The sequence below is a fragment of the Drosophila takahashii genome, chromosome 2L (assembly GCF_030179915.1).
Source record: "Drosophila takahashii strain IR98-3 E-12201 chromosome 2L, DtakHiC1v2, whole genome shotgun sequence".
NCBI classification, from domain to species: Eukaryota; Metazoa; Arthropoda; class Insecta; order Diptera; family Drosophilidae; genus Drosophila; species Drosophila takahashii.
In genome coordinates, this window is record NC_091678.1 from 2165548 (window position 1) to 2191649 (window position 26102).

The 26102-nt window shown below is 38.3% G+C and overlaps 3 protein-coding genes and 1 long non-coding RNA gene across 5 annotated transcripts; 3 read left to right on the forward strand and 1 right to left on the reverse strand.

Moving 5' to 3' along the window:
* Positions 1–1360: 1360 nt before the first annotated feature.
* On the reverse strand, positions 1361–19313 carry LOC108064239 (uncharacterized). 2 transcript variants are annotated; one of them, XM_017151661.3, is made up of 21 exons: positions 18622–19313; positions 18486–18532; positions 15834–15971; positions 15584–15765; positions 15134–15325; positions 14134–14208; positions 13768–14069; positions 12916–13231; positions 10986–12474; positions 10694–10932; positions 9235–9359; positions 7297–8738; positions 6848–7043; positions 4950–5084; positions 4534–4611; positions 4315–4440; positions 3536–3948; positions 2901–3106; positions 2664–2827; positions 2426–2567; positions 1361–2145 (listed from the first exon to the last, which is right to left on the reverse strand). In XM_017151661.3, the coding sequence occupies exons 1-21, from the start codon at positions 18686–18688 to the stop codon at positions 2094–2096; spliced, it is 6126 nt and encodes a 2041-aa protein (XP_017007150.2). In that variant the 5' UTR covers positions 18689–19313; the 3' UTR covers positions 1361–2093. The 2 variants fall into 2 exon arrangements, with proteins under 2 accessions (XP_017007150.2, XP_070072310.1); XM_070216209.1 differs by lacking the exons at positions 4534–4611; positions 6848–7043; positions 7297–8738; ... (9 more) ...; positions 18486–18532; positions 18622–19313 and adding an exon at positions 6624–6717.
* On the forward strand, positions 16866–18228 carry LOC138914819 (uncharacterized). The gene is made up of 3 exons (XR_011420630.1): positions 16866–16936; positions 17155–17230; positions 17674–18228. It is a non-coding gene; the product is annotated as an uncharacterized lncRNA (long non-coding RNA).
* A 3796-nt stretch (positions 19314–23109) lies between the features above and the next one.
* On the forward strand, positions 23110–23649 carry LOC108064185 (accessory gland protein Acp29AB-like). The gene has a single exon (XM_017151591.2). The coding sequence runs from the start codon at positions 23110–23112 to the stop codon at positions 23647–23649; it is 540 nt and encodes a 179-aa protein (XP_017007080.2).
* A 981-nt stretch (positions 23650–24630) lies between these two features.
* On the forward strand, positions 24631–25185 carry LOC108064186 (accessory gland protein Acp29AB-like). Its single transcript, XM_017151592.2, has one exon. The coding sequence runs from the start codon at positions 24631–24633 to the stop codon at positions 25183–25185; it is 555 nt and encodes a 184-aa protein (XP_017007081.2).
* Positions 25186–26102: the final 917 nt, after the last annotated feature.

The window sequence follows — 26102 nt, forward strand, 5'->3', positions numbered from 1 at the left end:
ACGAGGGAAAAATAAATAAAATCCCAAAAGGTAAATTGATAGACCAAGGTATTTTAAAATATTAGATAAATTAGATTTAGACAGTCCTAGAAAGTCTGCACACAAAATTAAAAAAATAAATAAAATGACCTGTAATCCGTGAAATATTTATAAGTATGTTAGTAATGCCTATCTAAAATATTTGTTACATTACATTACCTTTTTGGTTGTCCTTGGTCCCAATATATCAATAATGTTTGCACGTTAAGGATACTTTTACCATGACTCTTCTGCGGAGGTTTAGGTTAATTCAAATATTTATGCAATTTAAAGGATTTGCCAATTTTTTACCTAAACAGAAATTGTAAAATTATTTTGCAATATTCTTACCTTTTGTTTGACAAACCACATACTTCTTATAAGAATCTGAAAATCTGGAAAAGTACTATAGGTTCTCTAGATATTACACTGATTTTTTTCAGTGCGCGACTCTTGCATATTTTGCATCTCTTTACGATTTGAAAATAAATTACTTGAAATTTGTGTAAAACATGTGGCCAACTCGGAGTTCAGCTGGTAGTTTGGAGCTAGAGGGCCAGGCCAGAAGCAACAGGTTCATTGATCGCATTCGAAATGCTTCGTTGGCCCCAGCAGGTAGCTTGTGTTTTTCTTTTTTTTTTGGGCTGGGCCTGGATCGAATCCGATTCGGAATCGGATCGTTGAGCCATATTAATGGTGTTTAGATGCATTTCAATGCCCCCGCGCTGTCAGCAAGACACACATTTGTCATTTGTTCTCGGTATATTCTTTATTTAATAATTAAAGCTCTTATTTAGTTTTCTTTTTCTTTTGTTTGGTTTTTGTTTTTGCTGTTTCGTTTTCCACTCGATGAGTTAACAACATAAAATGGCTGTCTCTTATGTATATCATATAATCATCATAATGCATACATTTATTATCTAATTTTTATACGTTTCGCCCCGCCGAATTGGAAATCTCTATTTAAAATATATAAAATATATTTATATATATTCGCTACCGTCTTAATAAAAACAGAAAAAGAAGCTTCAAAATTGTTGCATCCTCACTCAATCTCGGTATTTGAACACTGACCCAAAAAAACAGGAAATCAGTATTTTAAAGATCATATCTTTATATATGACAAAGTAACTACTGGATTCCGAATTAATTGCTATTATATTATTGTTTGACCTACGATGAACGTGTTGTTGTGAGTATGTCTCCTAAAAAAATCCAACCTATCAAAAAAGCTAACTAATTCTGGCTTATATTGTAATCGCGTCTAACTAATAATCGTTTCCAATAAGGACGAAAACCGTTGTTAATTATTCACAAAATATTATGTGTTTTTCTTTTTTGGTGATGGAAGCAGCTATGGAAAATGGGAAACTCATCTCGAACTCGGCCTTTGATAATGACACTTCAATTTCAAACTGTTACACTCTGATAATTCCGAATTTTGGTCTCGCTTGAGTTTACTTTTGTTCTGTATTACCCTTTCTGTAAATAGACATTTATCTAAAAAACGTTTGTGTTGCCTTTGCGCCTGGATTTGAGCCATGAATACCTAATCGTTTAATTTTGGATTTAGCCTAGCCGAATTCTATATACATTAGCCAATCAATTTGGTCTGCTGTACGATCATTTCTCTCTCGTTTTTTATGTGGCTAAATATATGTGTTCTATGTATATTAAGTGACAAGACAACCTCACTAAACATAAGTTTTGTATATATATATATATATATGCCATTTGTTGTAAGCTATATAACAAGAATACACACCAAAAATGTTCTATCGTATTCCTCTATATATGTGTATATATTTTGTGTATGTACGCATTGTTCAAAATAGTTTTAAACCCGATTTGAATGACCGACTAAATTCCTTGGACTAAGCAATCGCCTATGCCTAAAACTAATTGGTTTGCTTGGCTTAAGTTCTAAGTGTTGTTGGTAGTACCCGTACTAGTGTCGAACAAATCAAATCTTCATATATCATCGTATTTCGTCCCGCCTAATCCATCAAGTAGCTAAAACTGCGACGCTTGAGCCGGCTGCTCAGAGCCGATCTGGAGCGGGTCTTTAACCTTAGTTACCCGGACTTTATCCAGCGATCGATGGAGTATTCCAGTGCGGATATCCAGCTAGAAATAGGGATTAAATAAAAATATAATAGTTATTGTAATAAAGTTTTCCAATATTATTAATATTCACTTATTGATTTAATATTCAATGGAGAATGAATACGGTTAGTACTGTCTTAAATATTTAAAGTTCAACCTATTTTTTTAAAAATCTATTAAATGGCTATCCTAAATGGCTTAAAAAAAATTTCAAAACATTTTTAAAGGTTACCTAAATAAAAAACTTTATGCGGAAGGGTGACTTTAACCTACTTGTTTAATTTATTTTATAAATACCCACCGCTTCTTATCCATTTCGCTTTCGGTGCAGAAAAAGTAATGCCGCAATTTCGTTTCTGGTGGTATTATCTCGAACGAGTTCTTCTTGCCGGATGCATTTGCGGACATTGAGGCCACTTTGTAGCCGTGCAAGCAGGCCATGCCTAAAAAGAGAATTTAAAACGAAATTAATTGCTGGCCAGTCAGTCACCTGCTTTTCGTCAATCTAATCTAATCTCGCACCCCGCGAGTTGACTCACCGAATGCACTCTTGCTATTTGCATCTTGGTAAAAATAGAGGCAGGCATCCTTAAGAACGCAATAGCGTTTCGACCATCCGCACCACCTTGAGCCCAATTTGAGTAGGTAGCCAAAGCAATCGGGCCTCTGAATGTTGGTGGGACTCTGGTACAAGCACCGCGCACTGTGAGGGAAGTGATGTGAGAGAATGGATCAGTAAAGATCGGGATCAGTCTCCGAGATCAGTGTCCCCCAACCTTTTGTCCAGCCACTGGTTGTCCTGCGAGGCGGCCTGCCTGAGCAGCTGGAGCCATCGGTTGGCCAACTCATCGGAATCGGCAGCCACGTACATGGGAATTCCCTCCCCGGAGTCCACTTTGAAGGCAAAGGGCTTGCCCACATCCACGGGACACAGGTCCACCGTGTGCTTGGCCATTATCATGGCGCCAACGGGTTGGGAGTCCTGGAAAATGAATATATTTTAAAAAATTAATATTTTAAAATTAAATTATTATTGTTTAACATTTATGAATTATAAAATATAATGGTGGTCTTAAATCTCTTGTAACAATATTGTGTCCCCAAGCGAATTCATCGCACTTTCGGACTAAAAATATGTTGTTGCATACTTTTGGACATCTTCAAAAGTGAATTCAAATCTCTAATGGTTTTTGAATAAATTTCATAAGTGACAAAGGCAGAAAAAATATATATATTCTTAAAAAAGTTGACTAAAAACCGTGTCAGTAAAAAATTAAGTAAAGTTAAAAATAAAATTAAAATTAAACTCCTAAATCCAAACTAGTAAATTGTTCCTCGAATATTCAAGATTATGCTATTTCCGGAAATATAAAAAACATTTCCCAATAATCCTATTAAAATTCATACTCACATCTTCCGTTTTGTAGTAGTACAGGCAATTATCGGGTCGCAGGGAGAACCAGCGTCGCACCCATTTCTTGGAATTCGGTGCTCCCTTAGCCTGACCGCTCTGTCGCCACAGATATCCACTGAATATGGGCTGGCTGGGTGGCTCCAGTTGTTCGTGCATCAGAACTCCAATAGTTCGGGCCACCTGAAGTTCCAGCTTTTCGCAGCCATCGTGTGCGATCTTCACCACCTCGGTGTGGTGTTTGTCCAGCACCTGAACGCCATTCACCGAGATGATGATGTCGCCCACTTCCAGGCCAGAACTCTCCGCCGGAGTCTCCGGCTCGATGGCAGCCACTACCACGGGCTTCGAACCGTGAATACGGAAGCCAAATTCACCGGAATCGCTCTTGACCACCACGGTTTTATCCACGCCTAAGAAGAACAAATATTATTAGATACTTCCACTTAAAAAGTTTATATATGATAATATAAATAAAGATTTAAAAGGAACTTTAATTTAAAGGTTTTCATATGGATCTTTTTAGTCAGAATCGATAGTATTGAAAAATGTTTCATATTCAAATAGCTTGTTTTGGAGTTAAACATTTCTAATCTAGATTTTTAAACTTTAATAACATTTATATAGTTTTCTTGACTATCAAAACATTCTTGTCTACTTTTTTCTCACAATTCTCATTCATTAAAGTTTATTTATAGAGAGATAGAGAAAGACGGAGAGCAAAAGACTTAAGTGATTTGTGTTATTTTATTTCCGGATATCGTCCGGACATCATTTACCATGTGCACCGTTGGATAAGTTGGATATCACAAAACTTTCGCGGGCCCAGACCAAGAGCATCAGTTTCAAGACCTCCTCCAACTTTCGTCGGATCGAATCCGGCGTGGAATTGGACGCTATTAATTCTGTGTGGTAATATGCATAAAAATTAAAAAAGGGGAAAATTCAAATAAAAACCCCAACCGGCAACGTTTGATTTTTTTTCGTTGTTTACCCACCAATCATTTGGCCTGAGTATTGTGTAAATACCACAAAAATATTCCAAAAACTTTTCGCACTTGTTTCTTTACATTTGACTTGAACCGAAGTACCGAACGGGAAGCGTTGCGGATTTTTTATGGTCGGCACACAACAAAGCACGCACCTCAACTATTCTCGATAATAGAGCCAAAAAACTACGGGTTGTTTTTTTTCGGTTCTGTCTGATATTTCCCATTCCTACATACATATCTATGTATGCCAAGTGCCGGTCATGAAAAGTCGGAGCGCCATGCCATTCATTATCTCTAAAGTTCTCCCATTTTCGGGCTTTTCTCTCGATCTCTCTCTATTTCTCATTCAAAAAGGGGCGCACGTTGTGCCAAAATTAGAATATTGTTTGGATGTTCGAACAGGGTGTTTTTTTGAGACTTACGAAAGCTGTTGTGTTTCTGCCGATGATACATTTCCAGGGTGCAACGACGCTGGACGAGACGATGGAGGATCACTTGGTATTTGGCATGGAAGCCCTTCTCAGACTCCGTTGAAGCTCGACGCTCCCTAGAACGATCTATTAAGAAACAAGGATATCATTTATCAACAAACTAGGAAATTTTGAAAAGTAGTTTCATACACTGATAAAATATATGCATATTTAATGCAAAGATTCCTATTAACGAATGGAAATATATAATCAAAGTTAAACGTTTTTAAATTTAACTATAATTTTTATACCCTTGCAGAGGGTATTATGATTTCAGTCAGAAGTTTGCAACGCAGTGAAGGAGACGTTTCCGACCCCATAAAGTATATATATTCTTGATCAGCATCACTAGACGAGTCGATCTAGCCATGTCCGTCTGTCCGTCTGTCCGTCTGTCCGTCTGTCCGTCTGACCGTCTGTCCGTCTGTCCGTCTGTCCGTCTGTCCGTCTGTCCGTCTGTCCGTCTGTCCGTCTGTCTGTTTCTACGCAAACTAGTCTCTCAGTTTTTGAGCTATCGGGATGAAACTTTCCCAAAAGTCTATTGCAGGTAGTATATATGTCGGAGCCGACCGGATCGGACAACTATATCTTATAGCTCCCATAGGAACAATCGGAAAAAAAAAACTTTAAAAAATTCTAACTTCGGTGTTTTTTGAAATATTACCTTCTACTTTTGGGGATGTTATTTTTTTAATATTTCTGAATTTCGAATTAATTATTTAAAAAATCGGACTACTATATCATATAGCTGCCATAGGAACGATCGGAAAATTAATGGAAAAGTAATAGGAAATAAATTCTAGCTTCTTTGGTTTTTATTGTATTATCTTCTACTCTAGGATATGACTCTTTTTAAATATTTCCGAATTTCAATTTTAATTTAATCAAAATCGGACGACTATATCATATAGCTGCCATAGGAACGATCGGAAAATTAATGGAAAAGTAATAGGAAATAAATTCTAGCTTCTTTGGTTTTTATTGTATTATCTTCTACTCTAGGATATGACTCTTTTTAAATAATTCCGAATTTCAATTTTAATTTGATCAAAATCGGACGACTATATCATATAGCTGTCATAGGAACCATCGGAAAATTAATGATAAATATTAGAAAATTGAACATTTTTGCGATTTGTTAATTAATAGGAATGATCTGCAAGGGTATATAAGCTTCGGCTGGCCGAAGCTAGCTTCCTTTCTTGTTAAATGTAATATTTTCAGATTTAAACTTAATAAAAACCGCAAAGGAGAATATAAGCAAAAAATATTTGGATTAAATATGAAATCTTTCGATTTACTACTTTTTTTTTGAGTGTAGTTATTAAGCACCTCTATAAAAAAAAATGCCAAAAATTCAAATCAAATATATTTTATTTCATTTACAATTTAGAAATAATTACTTCTGGCATATTTGCCTACAAATCGCCTTTGTTGCAAATTTTCTGACTAACCTTTCACAAGGGTTTCTAAGTTTTTCACACTCATTTCTTTTTCGATTATACCAATAAAATATAGGAATTTTATCAGAAGGCACTATGCATTTTCTGATCGTAGGCTTCAAACCACAAATAGCTAGAAAGAAGTTTGTTAGCCTCGGATATAATAAAGTCACTAGAAACTTACGATCCTTAAGACAAACGACAGGAACAAGATATGTTGTGATCAAAATAATAAACTTCTTATCTATCTTCATCGTCTGTTTGACTTATACTAATTGTATTCTTATTCAATGTGAAGTTATTTTAAAAAGGTATTCTTCTATGAAGAACTGCGTCGAATGTTATTTGATATGGAACATTTAAATTTAACTTCTTAAACGCGAATTTTAAATCGGAATATTTACTTACCGAAACACTGATGATCCAACTGAGTCCATAAATCATCATCGGTGAGTCTTGTATAGCGACCTGCGTCATAATGTCCCTTATAGATGATGTGCTGACTCTGTTCTGTGTTGATATCGGGTAGGACACAGGGACTCGAACCGGCAGGACGAAGAACCGGAGTATTGGGCAAACTGGGAACACGTCCGCGCTCTTCGCTCTGTAAAATTATTATTGTATAATATTTATATCTTCCTGGTAAATCACTTATATGATTTTGAAACCCTACACACAAAAAAATTTGATTGGTAAATTTGACCTATACGTAACTATAAAAAATAGTTACGCGTATTTAGCTTTTGCTTTGGGTGAGTGTCCTTGCTAATTGCGTGTATTTGTTGTTGTGAAATTATATTGGTTAATTTTACCAAGTTTTTTGTTTGTGTGTAGTACTTGATTTCTTAATCACTCACCTTTGCCCTGATGTTCTCCTGCCTGGTTTTGTAGTGCCTGCCTCTTTCGCCGTGATATCGCTCCTCGGATCGGAATCGCTTGTCCATCTTCTTGTACAGCCGCTGTGTGGTCTTGGTGGTCACCGGTGAGTCGGCAAAGTCCGACGGCGGCTTTACGATGTCCTGTTCGATGTAGGGTATCGATTCGACCGAGTCGCCAGCCAGTTCACTGATGGTATTGCTCTGCTGCTTGCCCTCCATTTCCTTGCCGCAATGGTGACAGTGGCTCTGTTCGCCACTAGCGGCATTGCCATCGGCTTCGCTATAGAACACGGAATCGGAACCGGGTGATACGCTCCGTAGGGATTCAATGGACTTGGCTTTCAGTTGAAAGGTGTCCGATGTGGATTTCGACTGGGTGCCGCCGCTGGTTGTGGGCAGTTTGGGCGAGAGCAGGGATGTGGGCGTGGCGCAACTATGTGGTTTCTTCACCGTCAATGGAATAACTACTGCCTCTGTGGTCACTGACTCGGAGGTGGCCAACTTGGATGCGGTGGATGGAGCAGCTGTCATAACGGTTGTGGTGGTGCATGACCCGGCTAAGGTCCCTGCTAGGGCGCCACTGGTTGTCCCTGCTTGGGCGCCAGTTGACATGCTGGCATCTAGCAGTAGCTCTGTATCCCCACTGCCACTGCTTAGGCCAAAAATAGTGGGCGTGGCCCGACTCCTTCGTACCGCTGCCGCCGCCAAAACATCCTCTCTAGAGCTTTTCCTCAACTGCCTTCGTATCTTGGGACGAAAGCGTTTCATCTTGCTGGGACTACTGCCCCCGTTGTCTTGTCCTGCTGCCTGCGACTGCTCGGGTGATGTGACTTTGCTAGAACCCGTGGGCTTCTTAATCGGACTCGTTAGGGCACGCATATTCTCCTTCTCAATGTCCAGTTTCATGCTAGTCTTACGCCTCTTCCTCTCGTCTTCCTGTTTCAGACGGCGGGCCTTGCTTCGCACCCCCTGTTCTTCGTCGTCTTCTTCATGGGGACTCTCGTAATATCCAGAAGAGGAGTAACGCACTTCACTGCGCTCATCTTCCGATATGGAATCGGGCTTGGGCTTGGTTCCAGTCACAGTTCCAGTTGATGGTTGTATAGTTTCAGCCGAGCTGACCTTCATTTGAGACGTTCCCGAACTGGCGACCGTTTGAGGGATACTTTCCTTGGCTGGAGATTTGATGGCTGCTCCCGAGACAGGACAACTGCCCGAAGAGGTGGTGCTGCTTATCGAGTGCGATGGTGATTTCCTGGTCAACTCGGCCACCGAACCGATGGGGGATTTCAGCTGGGCCTTGGAAAGCGGAGCCTTCTCATCGTGCTGTAATAGATCCTCCCGCATGGAGTACAGGGAACTGGCGCTTTCGAAGGAACTCCCAGCATGGGTCTTTTCCAACTGTGAGCTCTGAGTGGAAACTGTCGAATAGAAAAGGGTTTTTCGAGAAATTTAAGTTATCTTTAAGTATGGTTACTTAATACAGCTAAAGCATTGCGGGCAAGGCATTTGATCAGGCATCAACAACATTAAACTAGGGAGGCGAGAGAGACAGCGAGATAGAGATTGACAGTCAAAGTTGAGGTGTGGTAGATGAGTCTACGGTCTATAAGCTATATAGGCTGTATAACACTAGGGCGTGAAGCATGGAAGCGGTGAGAGTGTACGGTGGTTTTGGAGCAATGATGGTGGATTGGTGGCCACGATTTGGTTTATTTTTTTTTGTAACACTCATTCATGGATCAAGACTTTTGGATTGATTATGCGATTTTTGGTACGAGTTCTACACACACAGACAGGAACACACACAGCACGAGTACGAGTACGAGTACGGGATTCAAGTACGTATCGGGGGGCCCAAACCTGGCACTTGTGTGGTCGACGATGAACTGGTCGTTGTCGGCGGAGTCTTAATACCTGGTGTGCGTTTCGAGGTGTCCGTGCAGGTGGCATACTCATCTGTATTCGTGCTGCACTCCGATATATCCGCACTGCGGGCGTAATCAGTGGCGCCCATGGGTAGGAACGAGGCATCCGAGTGTCTGGGGAAAGAGTTTTAAATGTATTTAATATTTTTTGAATATTTTATAAGAGAAGATGCTTTGGAAATCTTGAGAAATTGGGTTTAGGTTAATAGGAAATATTTTTTTTGTGCAATGACCTAATTCCAAGTATTTTTTAATAGATGATACATATTAAACTAAGTAAGTATTTAACGGAAAATATATGTATATATCTTTGTTGCTTGTACTATTTTAGTCAGTTTTTATACCCTTGCAGAGGGTATTATGATTTCAGTCAGAAGTTTGCAACGCAGTGAAGGAGACATTTCCGACCCCATAAAGTATATATATTCTTGATCAGCATCACAAGACGAGTCGATCTAGCCATGTCCGTCTGTCCGTCCGTCTGTCCGTCTGTCCGTCTGTCCGTCTGTCCGTCCGTTTCTACGCAAACTAGTCTCTCAGTTTTAAAGCTATCGGGATGAAACTTTCGTAAAAGTCGTATTTCTATTGCAGGTAGTATATATGTCGGAACCAACCGGATCGGACAACTATATCTTATAGCTCCCATAGGAGGGATCAAAAAAAAAAACGTAAAAAAATTCTAGCTCCGGTGTTTTTTGAAATATTACGTTCTACTCTTGGGAATATTTTTTTTTATATATTTCTGAATTTCGGTTTTTTTGTTTTTTAAATCGGATCACTATATCATATAGCTGCCATAGGAACGATCGAAAAATTAAATGAATATTTATGGGAAAAAAATTATATCTTTGTTGGTTTTTATTACATTCCCTTCTACTCTGGGATATGACTATTTTGAAATATTTCCAAATTTCGATTTTAATTTTTAAAAGATCGAACTACTATATCATATAGCTGTGATAGAAACGATCGAAAAATTAATGTGAAATAATAAGAAATTTAACATTTTTGCGATTTGTAAATTAATAGAATGATCTGCAAGGATATATAAGCTTCGGTTTGCCGAAGCTAGCTTCCTTTCTTGTTTATTTTCAGATTCAGTAAATAGCCAATAAAAATAATAATTGTATCTTTCCATTAAACATAATAAATCCCTATTAAACTATGTATGTATTTTCGGGACTATATACTTAGCAGTATATAGCTAGTATATCTTTGCTATATGTATTATTTTAGAATGTTTTATAGTACTTTTGAATATTGTGTAAATATCCAATAATTTTAATGAAGGCAGTAGAATATTAAAATAAAGCTTTGGGTGTAGATTTTCTCTTTCTATTAAACTTACAAAATTTCCTATGTAAAATTAGTGTAATATAACCCAATGAAGTTCCAATGCATACTTTTGGGCCTATAATAAAACCCCACCCCCAATGATTTTTAGTAACCTTTGTTTGGCAGCTCCACCCATGAAAATGAGCTGTCGGGCGTCTGGAACCGATCCCCTGGCCACCATGCTCCTCTTGGGCAGTGGTGAACTTATAGACGAGTCCAGAATTTGATTGGAAGAGGGAGTAACAGCGATGGCTGGTGGCGGCATCATGGGTTGAGTGGAAGTGGGCCTCGAGGCAGTTGGCGTAGGGGTCTTGATGATCTTCGGCAGTGTTTGTAGGCCATAGGTGGGGCTCTAAAAAATATATAATATAAAATAATGATCTTTAGAGCAGATTTTTTACCCACTTGTTCTTCAAAATCCAGGGCATCGGTGTCCACCGAGCTTCTCTGCTGATGCTGCAGCAGTAGATTCTTCCGCTTCGACGAGGGAGTCAATAGCAAATTGGAACTGTAAGATCCATCGGATATATCGCGCTGTTCAGCCGTCAAGACAGTAACCTGCGACTCATTCCATATCCCATCGGAATGATCGCGGGTATTGTCATTGGCCAGTGAGTCTGAGGATGGATAAGTTGAGACATTGGCCAGCAGTTCATCGCGGCAAGGACTCGCCGGGGTGGAAGGAAGTCGCAGGCCAGTGGTAGTTGGAGTACCCGAAACCTTGGCCTCGTAGTCGTCGTCCAAACTCACGGATCGCTTGCGAAACTGGGAGCGCTTATCCTGGATATCCTCGGGCTCCACTCGGCAGCCGCAGGGGGTTATATTCTCGTACAGCGGCTCCTCGTCCTCCTGGTGATCCGTCTCCAGCTTCTGCTCCTCCTCATCGATCTCATCGGGATCGGGATTCTGCGGCTCTGGGTCTTCCACTTCGGAAGTTTCATCATCCTCCTCCTCCTCGTCGCTGGGCTCAAGTTCAACTTTTCTAACCTCAACTTCGACTGGCTGTGGCTTCAGTTTGGGCAGCGTCAAGGCAGCCGCCTGTGCCATCCGCTGCTGCTGCATCTTCCTCATGGCAATTTCCGCCTTGTGCTGCTTCCGGTGCTTCAGCTGCAATTTAGGACTCGGCTTGGGTGAGATGTGTGGCTTGAAATCGATGAAGATTTCCTGCTCATCTCGTTCGGTATGTTGAGTAACCGGCAAAGGTTCGTCGGGAAAACAGCTGACCTTATCGCGCCGTCGAAATGAAGTCCTCGGTCCAAAGCCATCGATGAGCTTCTCGGTTTGACCATAAACCGGCATGGATTGACGTCTCAAGTCGTCGCGACGAAAGGGAGAGTCAATCATCTGGGGCAGCATGGACATGCGGCGATGTTGGGCAGCCTGCTGATCCATGCAGACCTCTGAGCTGTAGCTCTCCGTCTCGTGGGGATGATCCTCTTCCTCGTCGTAGTACTCCTCCACATCCGCAGGCTCATCATCGTTCTTGCAATACTCACTTGGTGGCGGCAGTAAATGCGATTGGCTAAAGTCCAAGGGATCGATACTATCGGCTATGAGATCGGCACACTCAGAAATATGTCTGCGGGGCAAACTGTTCGAATAGAAATCCGTATGCGAGGTACACGCCCGTCGAGGCAAACTGTTGCTCTCGTAGTCGAAACTTTCATTTAGAGCCACTGCCGCCGCATTCACATTCACATACTCCACATTTTGTTCGGAGGGCGAGGGTCGCGATCTGCTCAAGTGCTCCATTCCCAGGCCATAGCTATGGGGATCCAGCAAAGGAGGTGGCGGTTTGTAGTACATGATGTTGTTCTGGGCATCCGAAAGGGTCTGCAAAGGGGTCACATCCTGCGACTGAGTGCGGTAGATCATCTCATGGGGGTAAATCGATCTAGGGATGGGATTAAATATTAATATTGGATCAATGTATAACAAAATCTTCAAATAAAGAAAATAGCTTATTCAAAAACTGATTTATTCAAAGGTAAAATATCTATACTTGTTAATATAACTTTTTCAAAAACTATTTGGAACTTATCAATCATTTATGAAATTAAAATAAATATTATTAAGAAATTTATTCAATAGAATTTTTTAAATAAAAATACAAATTAATGGACTTTACTCTTCTAGGAAAGCTGAATAAAAATATAATTTATTCAAAGGTAAAATAAATTCAATTGTTAATAACTTTTTCAATAACTATTCGGAACTTATCATTCAGTTATCAAATTAAAAGAAATACTATTAAGCGACTTATTCAATAGAATTTTTTTTTATAAAAATACAATTAATGGCTTCTACTTTTCAATCATATATCCTAAAATCATACCCCTGTTGATAATGATGTGGCACCTCCTTGCCATTGGGTATTTCCGATAGGCTTTTCGTTAGTTTCTTGCCATTCTGCAGGCCATTCGTTTGTGCCCCCTGGGAAACCACTTTGATGCGATGTGGTGGCCGGGGACTTAAAGCCAACACCTGGGTATTATAGCCAACTTGTCCCTGACGTCGGGCAGCTGCATCCGTTTGAGTGGCCTGCGTCTTCATGGCATTGCGGAACTTCTTCTCTATGATGAGAACTTCGGGACTGGGCAGTGGAAGAGCCAACGGCAGGGGCTGTGGTATGATCAGGCCCACCATGTTGTCTGAAATCGAGAGAGGTAATAGTATCAGTAAAATATGTTCTGATTGTGGAAGTAATAATTAAGTAATAATTTTAATATTTAGAAATACAATTAAGTAATAATGAAGTAAACCAACTACTTGTAAAGATGTTATTTAAATATATTTTATAGCTTGGATTACAAATTACAGCAAGATAACTGCATTGTAAGTCGAATAAAAACACTATCGCTATTAACGATTTAAAAATGTGTCTGGCGCTCCCATCTTTACATATTTTGGGAAAATATAAATGCAGTTCTGTTGTGTTTTTTAATGCATATCGAAATGTAGAACAAATTTTTTAAATCGGGCCATTCATTTAAAAGTTATAGGCACATATTGAAAAGCAAGCAGTGCAAGCAGTTGCTTTGCTGTTGGTATGACCCTTCATCTGAGTAACGAGTATCTGATAGTCGAAATTCTCGACTCTAGCGTTCTCTCTTGTTATAGACTAAAGTGATTCACTCATCTCACCGTAACCCCCTGGCCATTGAATAGCTTAACCTAAAATCCTCACCTGGAATGGGCTGGTGCAGGTGAATCGGGGCATGGTGGTGCTGGCAGGGCTGCAGTTGAACTGGTGGTGGCAGCCAGGTTTTCGGCAGGGTGGAGCTCTGTTGCGGTTGCATCTGTTGGCCTTGGAGATGGGGAGGCTGCAGGGTCTCGTACATAGAACCCGTGGCAATAATCGGCTTCTTGCCGCCAATTAATCGCTCCTGACTTCGGGCGGTTTTCAATCGCCCCGAGGATCGAAAGCCGGCATTCACATTATCGAAGCTGGTGAGTGTGTGGGACCGGGCGAAGCTCACGTGTTTTGTTCTGGTTAAGGAAGTTTATGATTGAGATGGGATTTCTGGAGGAGACTGTCATCCAAAGGACCCACCTGACATTTCCGGCCTGCTGCTGGTGATGGTGATGTGTGGTCGGCATCGTGGCGTATGTGGGGCAGTGATACGAGCTGTGGATTAAGCAAATCAGCAGAATATTAATCAAATTTCCCCCGGCAGCATTTTAGCATTTTCAACACACAAGCATTTCATTTAGTTTAATTTAATTCGTTTAATTTTAACTAGATTTTTTTTTTTTTTGCTTTTCGGTCACGTGCAGACACATAACATAAATAAACATTTTTAGTTTAGCGCACTTTTTATTAATAGAGTTTATTTTTTGCAATATCTTATTTAAGTATTTTGTTAGATTTTTAGATCACTTTACATACCAAACATTTAGATTAGCGATTTGATTGGTGTGTGATGTTGGTGGTGTAGGATTTGGTGGAGCGCAAAGCTCGACATAATAATTCCGTAGCAAAACATCCTGGTAAAAGGATTCAAGTGGTGCTGTACAACAAGTTGCCCTTTACACATTTTGATCATTTCATATCATTTAGTATTTGGTGGGGTTTTTGATTGTGGCAATTCAATTTGTTAAGATTTGGTTGATTTTTACAGTCGTTTTTTGGATTTTTTTTTGAGGAGAGAAGGACAGGTGGATGAATAACGAAAGGAGTACACGAAAAAGTATTTTTATACAGCATTTCTAGTAGGTGGTTAATCAGTGGTTTTTTTCGAGTGGTTGAGTAGAACTTGGAGGCAATAAGCGGCATTATGCAATGGATGAGTCGGAAAGGCAAGCATTGCAAGCATTTTACATATATATACAGAACAATATATATATATTGTATAGAGATAGAGAGATCGGGAGAGTTGGGGGATATAGCGAGCGACAGAGAGTTAGTGACTACAGATAGTGCGACAGTAAAGCATGATCTAAGCGACAGTTGGCATAGCAATTTACGGTTTTTAATTTGGGTATTTTTTTTGTTTCTTGATTATTTCTGTTTCTGTATTGATTCTCGATCCGCCGAGTCTAGCGGTTCATACCTGTGGTCCGATTGGTAGTCGGAGTTGTTGTTGGTCACCTGTGCTGGCACCTGCTGCTGCTGCTGACCAATCCAGGTGTAACGTCCCCCCAGATCCGCTTCGCTCGACTTGCCAGTGCTCAAGATCGAGGCCGGTTGACGGCGAAAATAGGAACTTTCCAATTCGTGAGTGTCTGTGTAGTTGTTCTGGTAGCTGGAAAATAAAATAAATGAAATTGAAAATAGTTTTAAGCCACAAATTGTTGCATACTTTTGGACACCTTTTACAAAGCGAAGTTATATTTTGGCATCTGATATATTTAAAAAAAAATGTTCAGGAATTTAAATGTATATTATTTTCACATCACAAATCATATATTGTTGCATACTCTTAGACACCTTCAAAACCCTAGGGGTTTTTCCCTTATAAATATTTTTTAAAATTTATTTGAGTACTATGATTTCTACCCACCGTGGATATTTTTCAAATGGTGCATAGGCGGCCAGATTCTCATCGGAGGGCACTCGCCGACCCACACAGCCGCCCAGAAAACTGCCCGATTGCGTTTGACCGCGTCGCGAAAGGCAGCCAAAAAATCGTTCCCGCCTAGGACGCTGCTCTATGCTGTGCAGCTGGCGATCTGTGAGGCAGTACTTTGAATATATCAAAATATGTAGGTTAAATATAAGGAAACAGATATAATACTCCACATTTAATTCACCTGTTCCCTAATATCTCCGCGTGAGTAGACTGAAGTGCGAGGCTGCAACTCGGTGGAGAGCGTGTGGCGAAGTCTTCGGCGACCAGTGTGTTCGTCTTCGGAGTCGTAGCTGCGATCCATGTGGCTGGAGTAGGTGGTCTAGGGATTTAAGTATGGGAAAATACATTTTATTTATTGAAAATTCTGATAAAAATCCTATTAAAAACGGCATATTCCTTAATTTCCTACATTAACTTAAAAACTTAAATATTTATATCAATTGGTTGTGAATACTTAATATCTGTATTTGCTTACTAAATGCGTATACTTAATTTCAGTATTGTATAAATATTACGTATAAGCCTAATTTGATATCTATTTTAAAGTGATTTCAAAATTCCTTGATTTCAATTTAGCATCTCAATAATAAAAGTAATAAATAAAATTAAATTATAATTATTATAATGTTTAAAAACATTTTTTTCTCAAATGAATTAAATTTTATTACTTCCAAAATATGCAATTTTCCTATTCTTTACTTTTAAAAATGCTTTGTAATTTCAAATGAATTATAAATTACAATTTTCCAGTGCTTAATTTCTTTCCCTATCTCCCCTTTTCTACCTAGCCAATTTTCCCTAATCCTAATCCCCTCATTTCCTTCCTACACTCATAAAAATTAATTTCTAAATTTTGGAAATCTCGCCATTGAATGGGCCTACCTTTGAAAATAGAAAAAAAATTTCTTGTTATTAGAAAATTAGCCTTTGAATACAGAAAACCTTTCTTGATGGAAAAAATTCAAGAAAGAATTTTTCTTAAAAATAGAAAAATGAAAATCTCATATGTCTGTTTTGCCGTCGCAGCCAAAACATTTTTGTACGTATTTTAGGACAAAATTACCTTTGAATATATGAATGAAATGACCCTAGAATATAGGAAAGTAGCCATTGACTTCCTTCCGCTGCCGAATGTTAACGACAAGAAAAACGAAGTGGGACGAAGGGCCTACTCGGCTACCGACTTCTCTGATCCCCCGAGCGTCAGTTGTGAAAAAACTTCGTGAGTGATGGACGTGATTTTCAAGCGGATAAGAGGTGAAGCCTTTTTCCGAATATTCAAAGGTATGTAAATATGTATATAATTTTTTGTATAGCGGGCGTACAATTGTATGTATGTAATTAAAGGATAAATTTCAAATCTCTTTACCAAGCGTATACCAATTTAGTTGAATGGTTTTTTAGCTAAGAGCTACGTACATACATACATTTGTATATAAATCTGTGGGTGTAGAGTTCTATAATAACTTTATCTTATTACTCGCATTTTATTTATTTTTCAGAGTGAAAATACCTGCAGTTGCATCAGCCAAATAATTTGTTTAGCGAAGCTGTAATTTTGTTTTAAAACATTCTAAGGTAAGAAAAATATGTTGTATTTGTTTGACATACTTATGTATGCATGTAAATATCTATGCATGTACGCGGCTCACCCGATCTGAAACCCGATTTTCAACCCTTTCATATTCTGCTCCTCTCTCTCGCTCGCTTGACCTACGCGTCGCGACGTTTCTCTCTACTCCTTCTTAAAATTGTCATGATCTGACCTGCTTACATTCGGTCTCCCTTCGCGCAAAGGACTGTATGTAAATATATATGTATGTATGTGGCTCTTTCTGAAATTAGATTTTCAACCCTTCCTTCTTCATTTTCTACCTGTCTTGCTCCTCTCTCGGTCGTCTGACCAACGTGTTTGTATTTTGGCTATTATTAACATTACATTATTATCTATTATCTAAAAACATCTATCTATTCTTATCTAAAAACAAATCATTGATATCCCAATAACTCTTTTTTTCCAGATGAGGAAAGCCGAAGAAAATAATTTTGCCTGCAACTACATATTTGGTTATAATAATGTTTTCCTAAGTCAAAAATGTGTTATTTAAAATTGTTTAAATGTTCAGTGTTAAATGTTTTAAATTTAAATAAATAAAATATGCAAAAGAAAAAACCAAGTTACATTTTATTTTTAGGGTTTCAGTGTTAATATAAAACTTCCCTTCAAGAAATATTATTTCTTAAATCAAGAAATAAAATTTCTTGAAAGGAAATTTAAACAAGAAAGAATTTTTCTTGTTCAAAAGGTGCCTTTCTAAAAAACCCTTTCTTGTTTTAAGAAATTTAATTTCTTGAAACAAGAAACAAACCACCTTTGAAACAAGAATCGCCTTTCTTGTTTTAAGAAATATTTTTTCTTGTTTTTATGGTGGCTTTCTAAAAAACCCTTTCTTGTTTTAAGAAATTTAATTTCTTAAAACAAGAAATATTTTTTCTGGTTTTAATGGTGCCTTTCAAAAAAACCATTTCTTGAAACAAAGGTGAGGTCGCCTTTGGCAAAAATTCAAGAAAGAATTTTCTAGATTTTAAGGAAATTCTTCGATTTTTTTTTATGAGTGTAGTTTTTGACCTCATATCTAAAGCTTTCGTAATGTTCCCGGCCACTTGCTGAGTTGTCCTTTCCTGCCCTCCAGATTTGCTCCAAATTAATTGTGTCAATCATTCCTCCTCCTTGAAGTTTTTCGCCTGACAGAAATTAATTTTACTCGCCGCACACTTTGTGGGTGTTTTATGTTTTCGGCGTTTAGTCGTTTTGTCGGAGAGAAGTACAAACCTTGGTGGAGACCTCAATGTTGCCCAGTGACACAGCATGATGCAGACCTGTAAATGAAAAGGTCGTTGTTTCACATTCGCCAGCGGAATAAGAGATGCGATTATGTGCCTTTGAGCCGGGGATCCCAAGGACTCACCAGTTCCAGTCGTTGACGTTGATGATGATGCTGCTGTGTTGTTTGTGCCACGCAAGGCAATATCCATTTTCAAACAGGCAACAAAGGAAATAAAAATGGAAAGGAAAATAAAAGCGAAACAGGGGCAAACACACAAACACACACACACACACGAATCAACTTCTATATATATCCTGGGAAATCTTCGTTTTCGTCTCCGCTCCTTTTTTTCCGTGTCAATTGTCTGGGCCAGGCTGTGAAATCCTTAGCTTTAGCTGCTCCATGATGACTTCCAATATTGGTGATTAAAAAACTTAATTACTACGAGTACTTCGTTGTCATTTGAATCATTTGAATCGTTTGAATCGCTTTTCCAGACGGTGTATACTAATCTTCGTGGACTTATGCAAGGCAGTCAGCAATCGATATTTGCGCTGGCCAAAAAAGCGTTGGGGAAAAGCCGTAGGAAAAACGCAGAGTCGACGTTTTTTCGATGTGGCTCCTTACGCTTTTTAATTTGTGCAGGGTGCAGGGTTTTTTTCGCGGAGTTTCCTTAATTGTTCTTAAATTTCGCTGAGTTGGCTGCTGCTTTTCACAGGCTTTTCCTTCTATATATCTTTTTTCGGCTGGGGTGTGTGTGTGTGCTGCGTGGCTTGAGTAACCCGACAGTTTTCACGGATTTTCCGGTCTCCAAAAAGAGGCTCCTCACTCGATGGCGCTGATGCTGGAACTGAAGCTCAGCACTCGCATTTTCCGACGCACCAGAAGAGCTTCTCTCGCTCTCGCACTTTTAAGAGAGTTTCCCTGGAAGCGAGGAAAAACATAAAACAGATGTTCGGCATCTGGTGCGTTTTTCGGCGGGGGTTGTTGGCTTTTCGGGGGACTCTGCCTCGGATTCTGCGACTGCAAAAGCGCAACAATGAAAACGGCTGGAAAATAGGCAGCGAAATCGGCAGCAGAGCATGCGTTTGCGCACAGCAGCTGGGTGGAAAAAGGCAGCAGGACGTATGTCAACAAGGCAGACAGTCGGCCAGGACATGACGGCCAGGACATGCCATCGCCATATCCTCATGCCTCATGCAGCTACAGAAATGGTGGGAAATAAGAAAAAAAAAGAAAGAACAGAAGAAACAGCAGCATCGTCACGTAGCCAACGGCTAAATTTCACTTAGAACGCGTTCGAGGCGTCCACAAAAGTTGACTTCACACGGCTTCCATGTCTGGCTTTAAGGCAAAAACATGTCTAACAAAATGTACACGGTTACCAACAGCGAGCAATCGAACTTTAACTGATTTACACCATTTTTTACATTATATTGTACTTTTATAGTAAAAATATTTAAATTAACATAAAAAAGTGTTGATATATTTATTAGTTTTATATTCGTTACAAATTAGGAACACTCAAACTTTTATTGTTTTAGGCGACTTTTAAAAATATTTAAGATAATAACACGTTGAACTATCTAAAAAAGATTTAAATTAAAAGATATTTCTAAAAAATAAATTTTGATGTTTTCAAAGCTCTTGATTTAATGAGGATTATTTGTCAATATTATTTTAACAGCTTAGGATCATTTAAAAACTTTATTGAGCACCAATTATTTCCAGTTTATACTAATCTTTTAAATCTGTATATTTAATATTTACTTGGCCTAAAATATTTTAGGTTTTAGTCAAGTTTTCAAAGATAAGATAATAATAGAAAATTAATACATATATTTAAAAAACATTGAAAAATAGTAGTTTGTTTTTAGGGCTCATGTAAATATAAAACTTTTGGATCTAGATACTTAATTCTTTCAGTGCGCCTTCCCATCATCCTCGGGAAAGCTTTAATCGAAGCAACGAAGCTTTCATGCCTTTGCGGAAGAATTTAATTGGTTTTTGTGTGTGAGTGGGGAAGCGTTATACTCCGGCATTAAGAGTAGTTAGGTTAATTTGCTTGAGATATCTGCCACAAAATGAAAGAACAAAGCCAAACAAAGCTGCCGCTGCAGCATTTCAACTAAATTACTCCTGAAATTTCCTATGGCATACTTTTTGGGGATGGGCATTAGGAGGAAGGGGGCAGCAGAGGTCATAACAAAATTACAACAGCTACGGCAAACCACGAATTTAGGTCTGTTTTATGGCATTAGGACACATATAAAACGTTTGAAGATTCATTTGGCGGAAGGGGAAATGGTCCACGCCGAAACTTGTTGTGGTTCTTTAGGACAGTGATAATCTTCAACTTGTCGCACAAATCTGTCTTACATTAAAGCATTTTTCGCACTTCTTAGTAATTTCCTTAAAATATAAAAAAATTTCAATATCCCCTTTTTCATAGAAAAAATTGAGATATACACTTAAAATAAAATAATTTACCAAATTCAAATATTTTAAAAATGTTATTGTATGTTTTTTTTAAGTATTAATAGTTTAATGATTTAAAAACAATTTCGCGAGGACTATGATAGATAAGCCTTATCTTTATACGTGGTTTTCTTGTCATGTTGTTTTTCAAACTTTAGAACCCTTGGCCACATACGCCTCACATAAAAGGGTTATCTGGTGTGAACCCGGACTTAGATCTTGTTAAAGAGTCCGAATTTGAAACGATAAGGGGTCACAGACACGTATATAAGCGGGTTAGCATGGACTATTCCTTGTCAGTCGTCTGCCCAATCCGATTTTAATCGAAAGTAAATCAATTTAAGATGTCGAAGCTCGTAGCCGTGTTATTCCTCGTGATGATCGTTGGTTTCGTGGCAGTAACTGCGGACAGTAGTGAATTGACAGAGTCCTTCGGCAGACTAAATGCAGCACTAGAAGCGTACAACAACAATTTAAGACAACAGCTTGGCATCTGGAGGAATATCGAGCGCCTCGAGAATGAACTGGCTATGGTCGGCCAGTGATCCTGATCAAGGATACATTAAATGGACGGAAACTCTGCCTTCGACCTGTTGCATACTTTTTTTCCCTGGTAACGGCTATAAAAATCAACAAATGTAATTGTCTGCTTAGGGCAAAGATGATTTTCAATGTTTATAAAAATATCATAATAAATATACTTATGTGAAAATTTCAAATAGTTGACACTGAAACATATTGTGGGCATTTTCGGGTACCGAAGAATTTTCTTGCAGTGAAGAATTTTTGGGTTATCTGTGGTCAGCCTTGACATAGCACTTGCTCCAGATTCCGAATATAATCCATACCCAGTTGATAGGACCAAACAGGCACGTGTAAGAAGCGGGGAACATAATAATTATAATTTGTCAGTTATACGATTTGAATTGCAAGTAATTTAATTTAAAAATATTAGAGCTCGCCGTCGTAATTATCCTTGTGGTTATTTCCAGTTCAGCGGCAGAAACACTGGAAAATTATCAGTTAATTAGCCAGCTGGCTGACATGGAAGTAGCTCTAACTAAAATCCATATTTTTTTAGTGTAACAAATAATTTCTTTAAATTTAGCAATGTAAAGATTTATTTTTTTTCAAGCAGACTTTAAAAAATAAATAAAAAACATAAACTCACATGAAAAGGTTATCTGGTGAACCACCCGGAATTAGTTCTGGTTCTGTATAACACGTATAAAAGCGGGTGAGCATAGGCTAAGTTTTGTCAGTCGTCTTCCCAGTCCGATTTTAATCGCAAGTAAATCAATTTCAGATGTTGAAGCTCGTAGCCGTGTTATTCCTCGTTATGATTGCTGTTTTCGTGGCAGTAACTGCGGAATATAGTGAATTAGATGCCGCTCGCAGATCACACGATTTGCTCCTTGAATTTTTGCAAGAACTCGAGAGATTGCAACAGATAAGCAGGGATGTTGATGAGCAGCTGGAAAATAATTGAAAGGACATCATCGGCCAGCAATCCTGATCAAGAATACTTTAAATAATCGGAAACTCTTCCTTCACCTTTTTCCACCTCGAGTGATGGATATAAAAATAAAAGCATGTAATTGTTTGTACTAAGGCCAATACGATTTTCAATGTTTAAAAATAAAATCTTTTATATATATGTGAAAATTTCAAATAAATCATTGTGAATGATTTTCTGGCAGTGAAGAATTTGTAAAGTATCGTATGCGAAATGGATTTCTATTGTTACTGTCTGCTAACTTTTTAATCACATTTTGTAATCTGAAAATAAATTCAGCTGTGACCATTTTCATAGTCGTATATTTTTTAAACAGTACAAATCTAAGACTCACATTTTTCTGTTATCTGTAGTCAACCTTGACATTGAGCTTAGACTTCAAAAATATATATTTGGTAAGGGAGAGTGAGGAAATCGCCTCACTATAATGGTTTCAGTTAGTTCAGCTCGGACCTAAAATTTGGTTATGATGATTAAGATGAACAAAGATAGCTTTGAAAAAGTGCTGGCGAAATTGCCCTGCCCTTTGCTAATTGATAAGACCTCACAGATACGTATAAAAGCAGGCGCACAGATCTATAAATTGTCAGTTGTCTCCCCAATCCGCTTTGAATCGCTGGTGAATTAATTTTAAAATGCTGAAGGTCGCAGCCGTTGTTTTCATTGTGTTGATTGCTGGTGCCGAGGCAGAAACTCCGGAAAATAATCAGCTACTTAGCCAACTGGCTGACATGGAAGAAGCTCTAACTATGGCGAAGATTCAGATTACAGATCTGCAGAAATCTTTGGCCGGCTTAAAGTCTGTACTAAATCCGACTTTTGAGAAAATCGGTTCCCGATACTTTTTGTTTGAACACTTTAATAACCGGAACTGGACGGAGGCCAAAAAGATGTGTCGCTATAAAGGAGCCCATCTAGCAGCCATAAAAGACACATATGAATTATATGAAATTAGTGGTAGACTCTTTAGTGATACTCCCTACTGGCTGGGCCTGAATAAACTCGACAACCAAAGTCTCTTCACTTCGGTGGCCTCCGGAAAGCCAACTTCCATAGGGATAACAATAGGTTTTACCAATCACAAGGAGTGCATTTCCTTGAAAAGGGGTTACATGGAGGAGCAAAATTGTGACAATAAGTTTAGTTTTATTTGCCAGAAAGATGACGAAATTTAAAAACTAAATAAAAAGAATGTTTATACGAAAAGCTAAGGGTATAAAAATTATAAAAAACTTTAACTTAGGTATAATAAATAATGTGTAAAATTTTACCAAGCAATCTGTTAAAAACAAATAAAATACATTAAGTATCCATAGATAAACTCGTTTTATTATTGATCCTAAATGAATTCAATATCTTGTACTGATAGATGAATCAGTATACGAAATATTTTTTGTTTCTCTAGATTATATAAATAAGAGGCGTTGAAAGGCAATTCCCCATCATCATTGTTTTCCCTGTTTAAGAGCTGAGTAAATCATAACTCATATGGGGCTGGCTGACTTTGCTTAGTCAACAAGTTGACACGAGAGGTTGCCACAGGCCTCTTCGATATCTCTCACCACATCTTTGTACGACTGTATATCCCCATAAGCTAGGCCAATCTTTAATCAGTTATGTAACCCGAAATGCCCAGACCGAAAAGCCCCAACCATTTCCTCAATATAGACGACGATAGTTTCCGTTGCACGGTGTTTGCTCAGAGTCCACAATTTCGAAGGCAACGAAATCATCCCCAGTTTCAGCCTATATGCCCAAAACCCAAATGCGAATATGTGTATCAAGGCGTGCATATGTATGAGTTGGCCTACACAGAAGAAAATAAATCAAATTAAAATTTTAAAAAATGTATTTCTAATTATTTCGAGTCAAAATGTAGGAAATATGAAAAAAGATAATAAATAATATACTAAAACATTCCCTCGGAACTTTTTTAATGATTACTTTCAAGGGTATTCTTTTTCCATCAGAATAACTTTTTTTTTTAAAGTGCTAGCACCATCATTATCAATTTAAACAAACGTAGGGGTCAAAGATCCCATTTTACGTCACTCATAATCATAAGTAAGCATGTATATAATCGGGAAAAGCAGACAAAAAATTTCAGTTGCCTTTTCGAGTCGATCTGGTTCTCATTTATTCTTCAGAAATTAAAAATGTTTAGAATCGGTATTGTATTATTCTACCTGGTGATTGTTGGAAATCGTTTTGGATCTTTAACTCAGGCCCCGGAAGATAATACATTAAAGATCCAATTGGATTCCCTCAGAGAAGCAATCAGCGGTGTTCAAGAGCAGCTTTCTTCTATTCACGGAAACCTTAAAGACATTAAAACATCCCTCAAGCCGCGTTTTGAACGGATCGCCGGAAGATACTTCTTCTTCGAGCACACCCAGAAAAAAACTTGGACTGATGCCATAGCCGCATGTCGTTCTGAAGGAGGTTATCTGGCATCTTTTAAAGGCGATTGGGAGTTCAGTGCCGTCAGTTGGCGACTCCAAAAAGATACTCACTACTGGACGGGCATCAATCAGCGAGCGGAAAAACGACACTACGTTTCCGTAACCTCTGGAAATTCGGTTAACTATATGAGGTTCAAAGATTTGGCATGGGAAAAAGGGGACTGCTTTACCATGTTTAACGGATTTTTGTACTTTGAAGATTGTAATGAAAAGCATAACTACATTTGTCAGGGTGACAATAGAACATAAATACAGAAAAAAAATCCAAATCAACTAAAAACAGTTTTTAACATTTAAAGCGGAAATTTGTTTGTACAATTTTTAAAAATTATAACAAAATAAAACCTTATCTTATTTGTTATCTAATAAAAATAACAAAAACCAAACTTTTTTATTGCCTTGTAAATCAATCAAACTAAAATAAATAAATGAATCATTATAATAAAATATTAAAGACTTTCATTTTAACTTTTTGTTGGTTTAAAATAAATAAATATAAAAATCTAAATTAAATAACTGAATTATAAAGTATTTCAAAAGAACGTATTAAATATTACATTTTTGTATAAAAAGATGTCCATATATTTTTTCTCAGTGCCTCAGAGTAAGCTGGCTGCAAATTGTCTGATGGGCCCTGTGAAATTTCTCGCCCTCGCAGCGCTTACAACGCAAATATTCAGGCTTTCCTGCTGCGGCGACTTAAATGTGTTTTCGGCTTGATATTGAGTCAAATATCAAGCATACGCACTGTGGCCCCGACGCCCCGGCATAATGCATGAAAAATTGAGCATGTCATTGACGCTCAGCTGCTATGCTATATGTGCCATATGTATGTATGTGTGTACGAGTGTGTCTGCCGATTCTCCCCGGACGACTGTTTACAGTCTAGGCACGTTTCGTAATGGGGACCCCGGGGTTATGTGCCCACAATATATGCAACATTAAGGGCCGGTCTTGACTTTGGCTAGGGTAAACTTTTTAATCGCCCCGGCTTTAGAGTGCGGCCTCTTTTATGGATGCTATGGGATGGTATGGGATCGGAAGATCCCGCACAAATTGACGCTTTATGTTAATGCCATTAATTAATAAATGAAATATGACATTCACACTGCTCACTTCGCTGTTGTTGAACCTGTTTATTAAATTTTAGCACGTAATAAATGAAA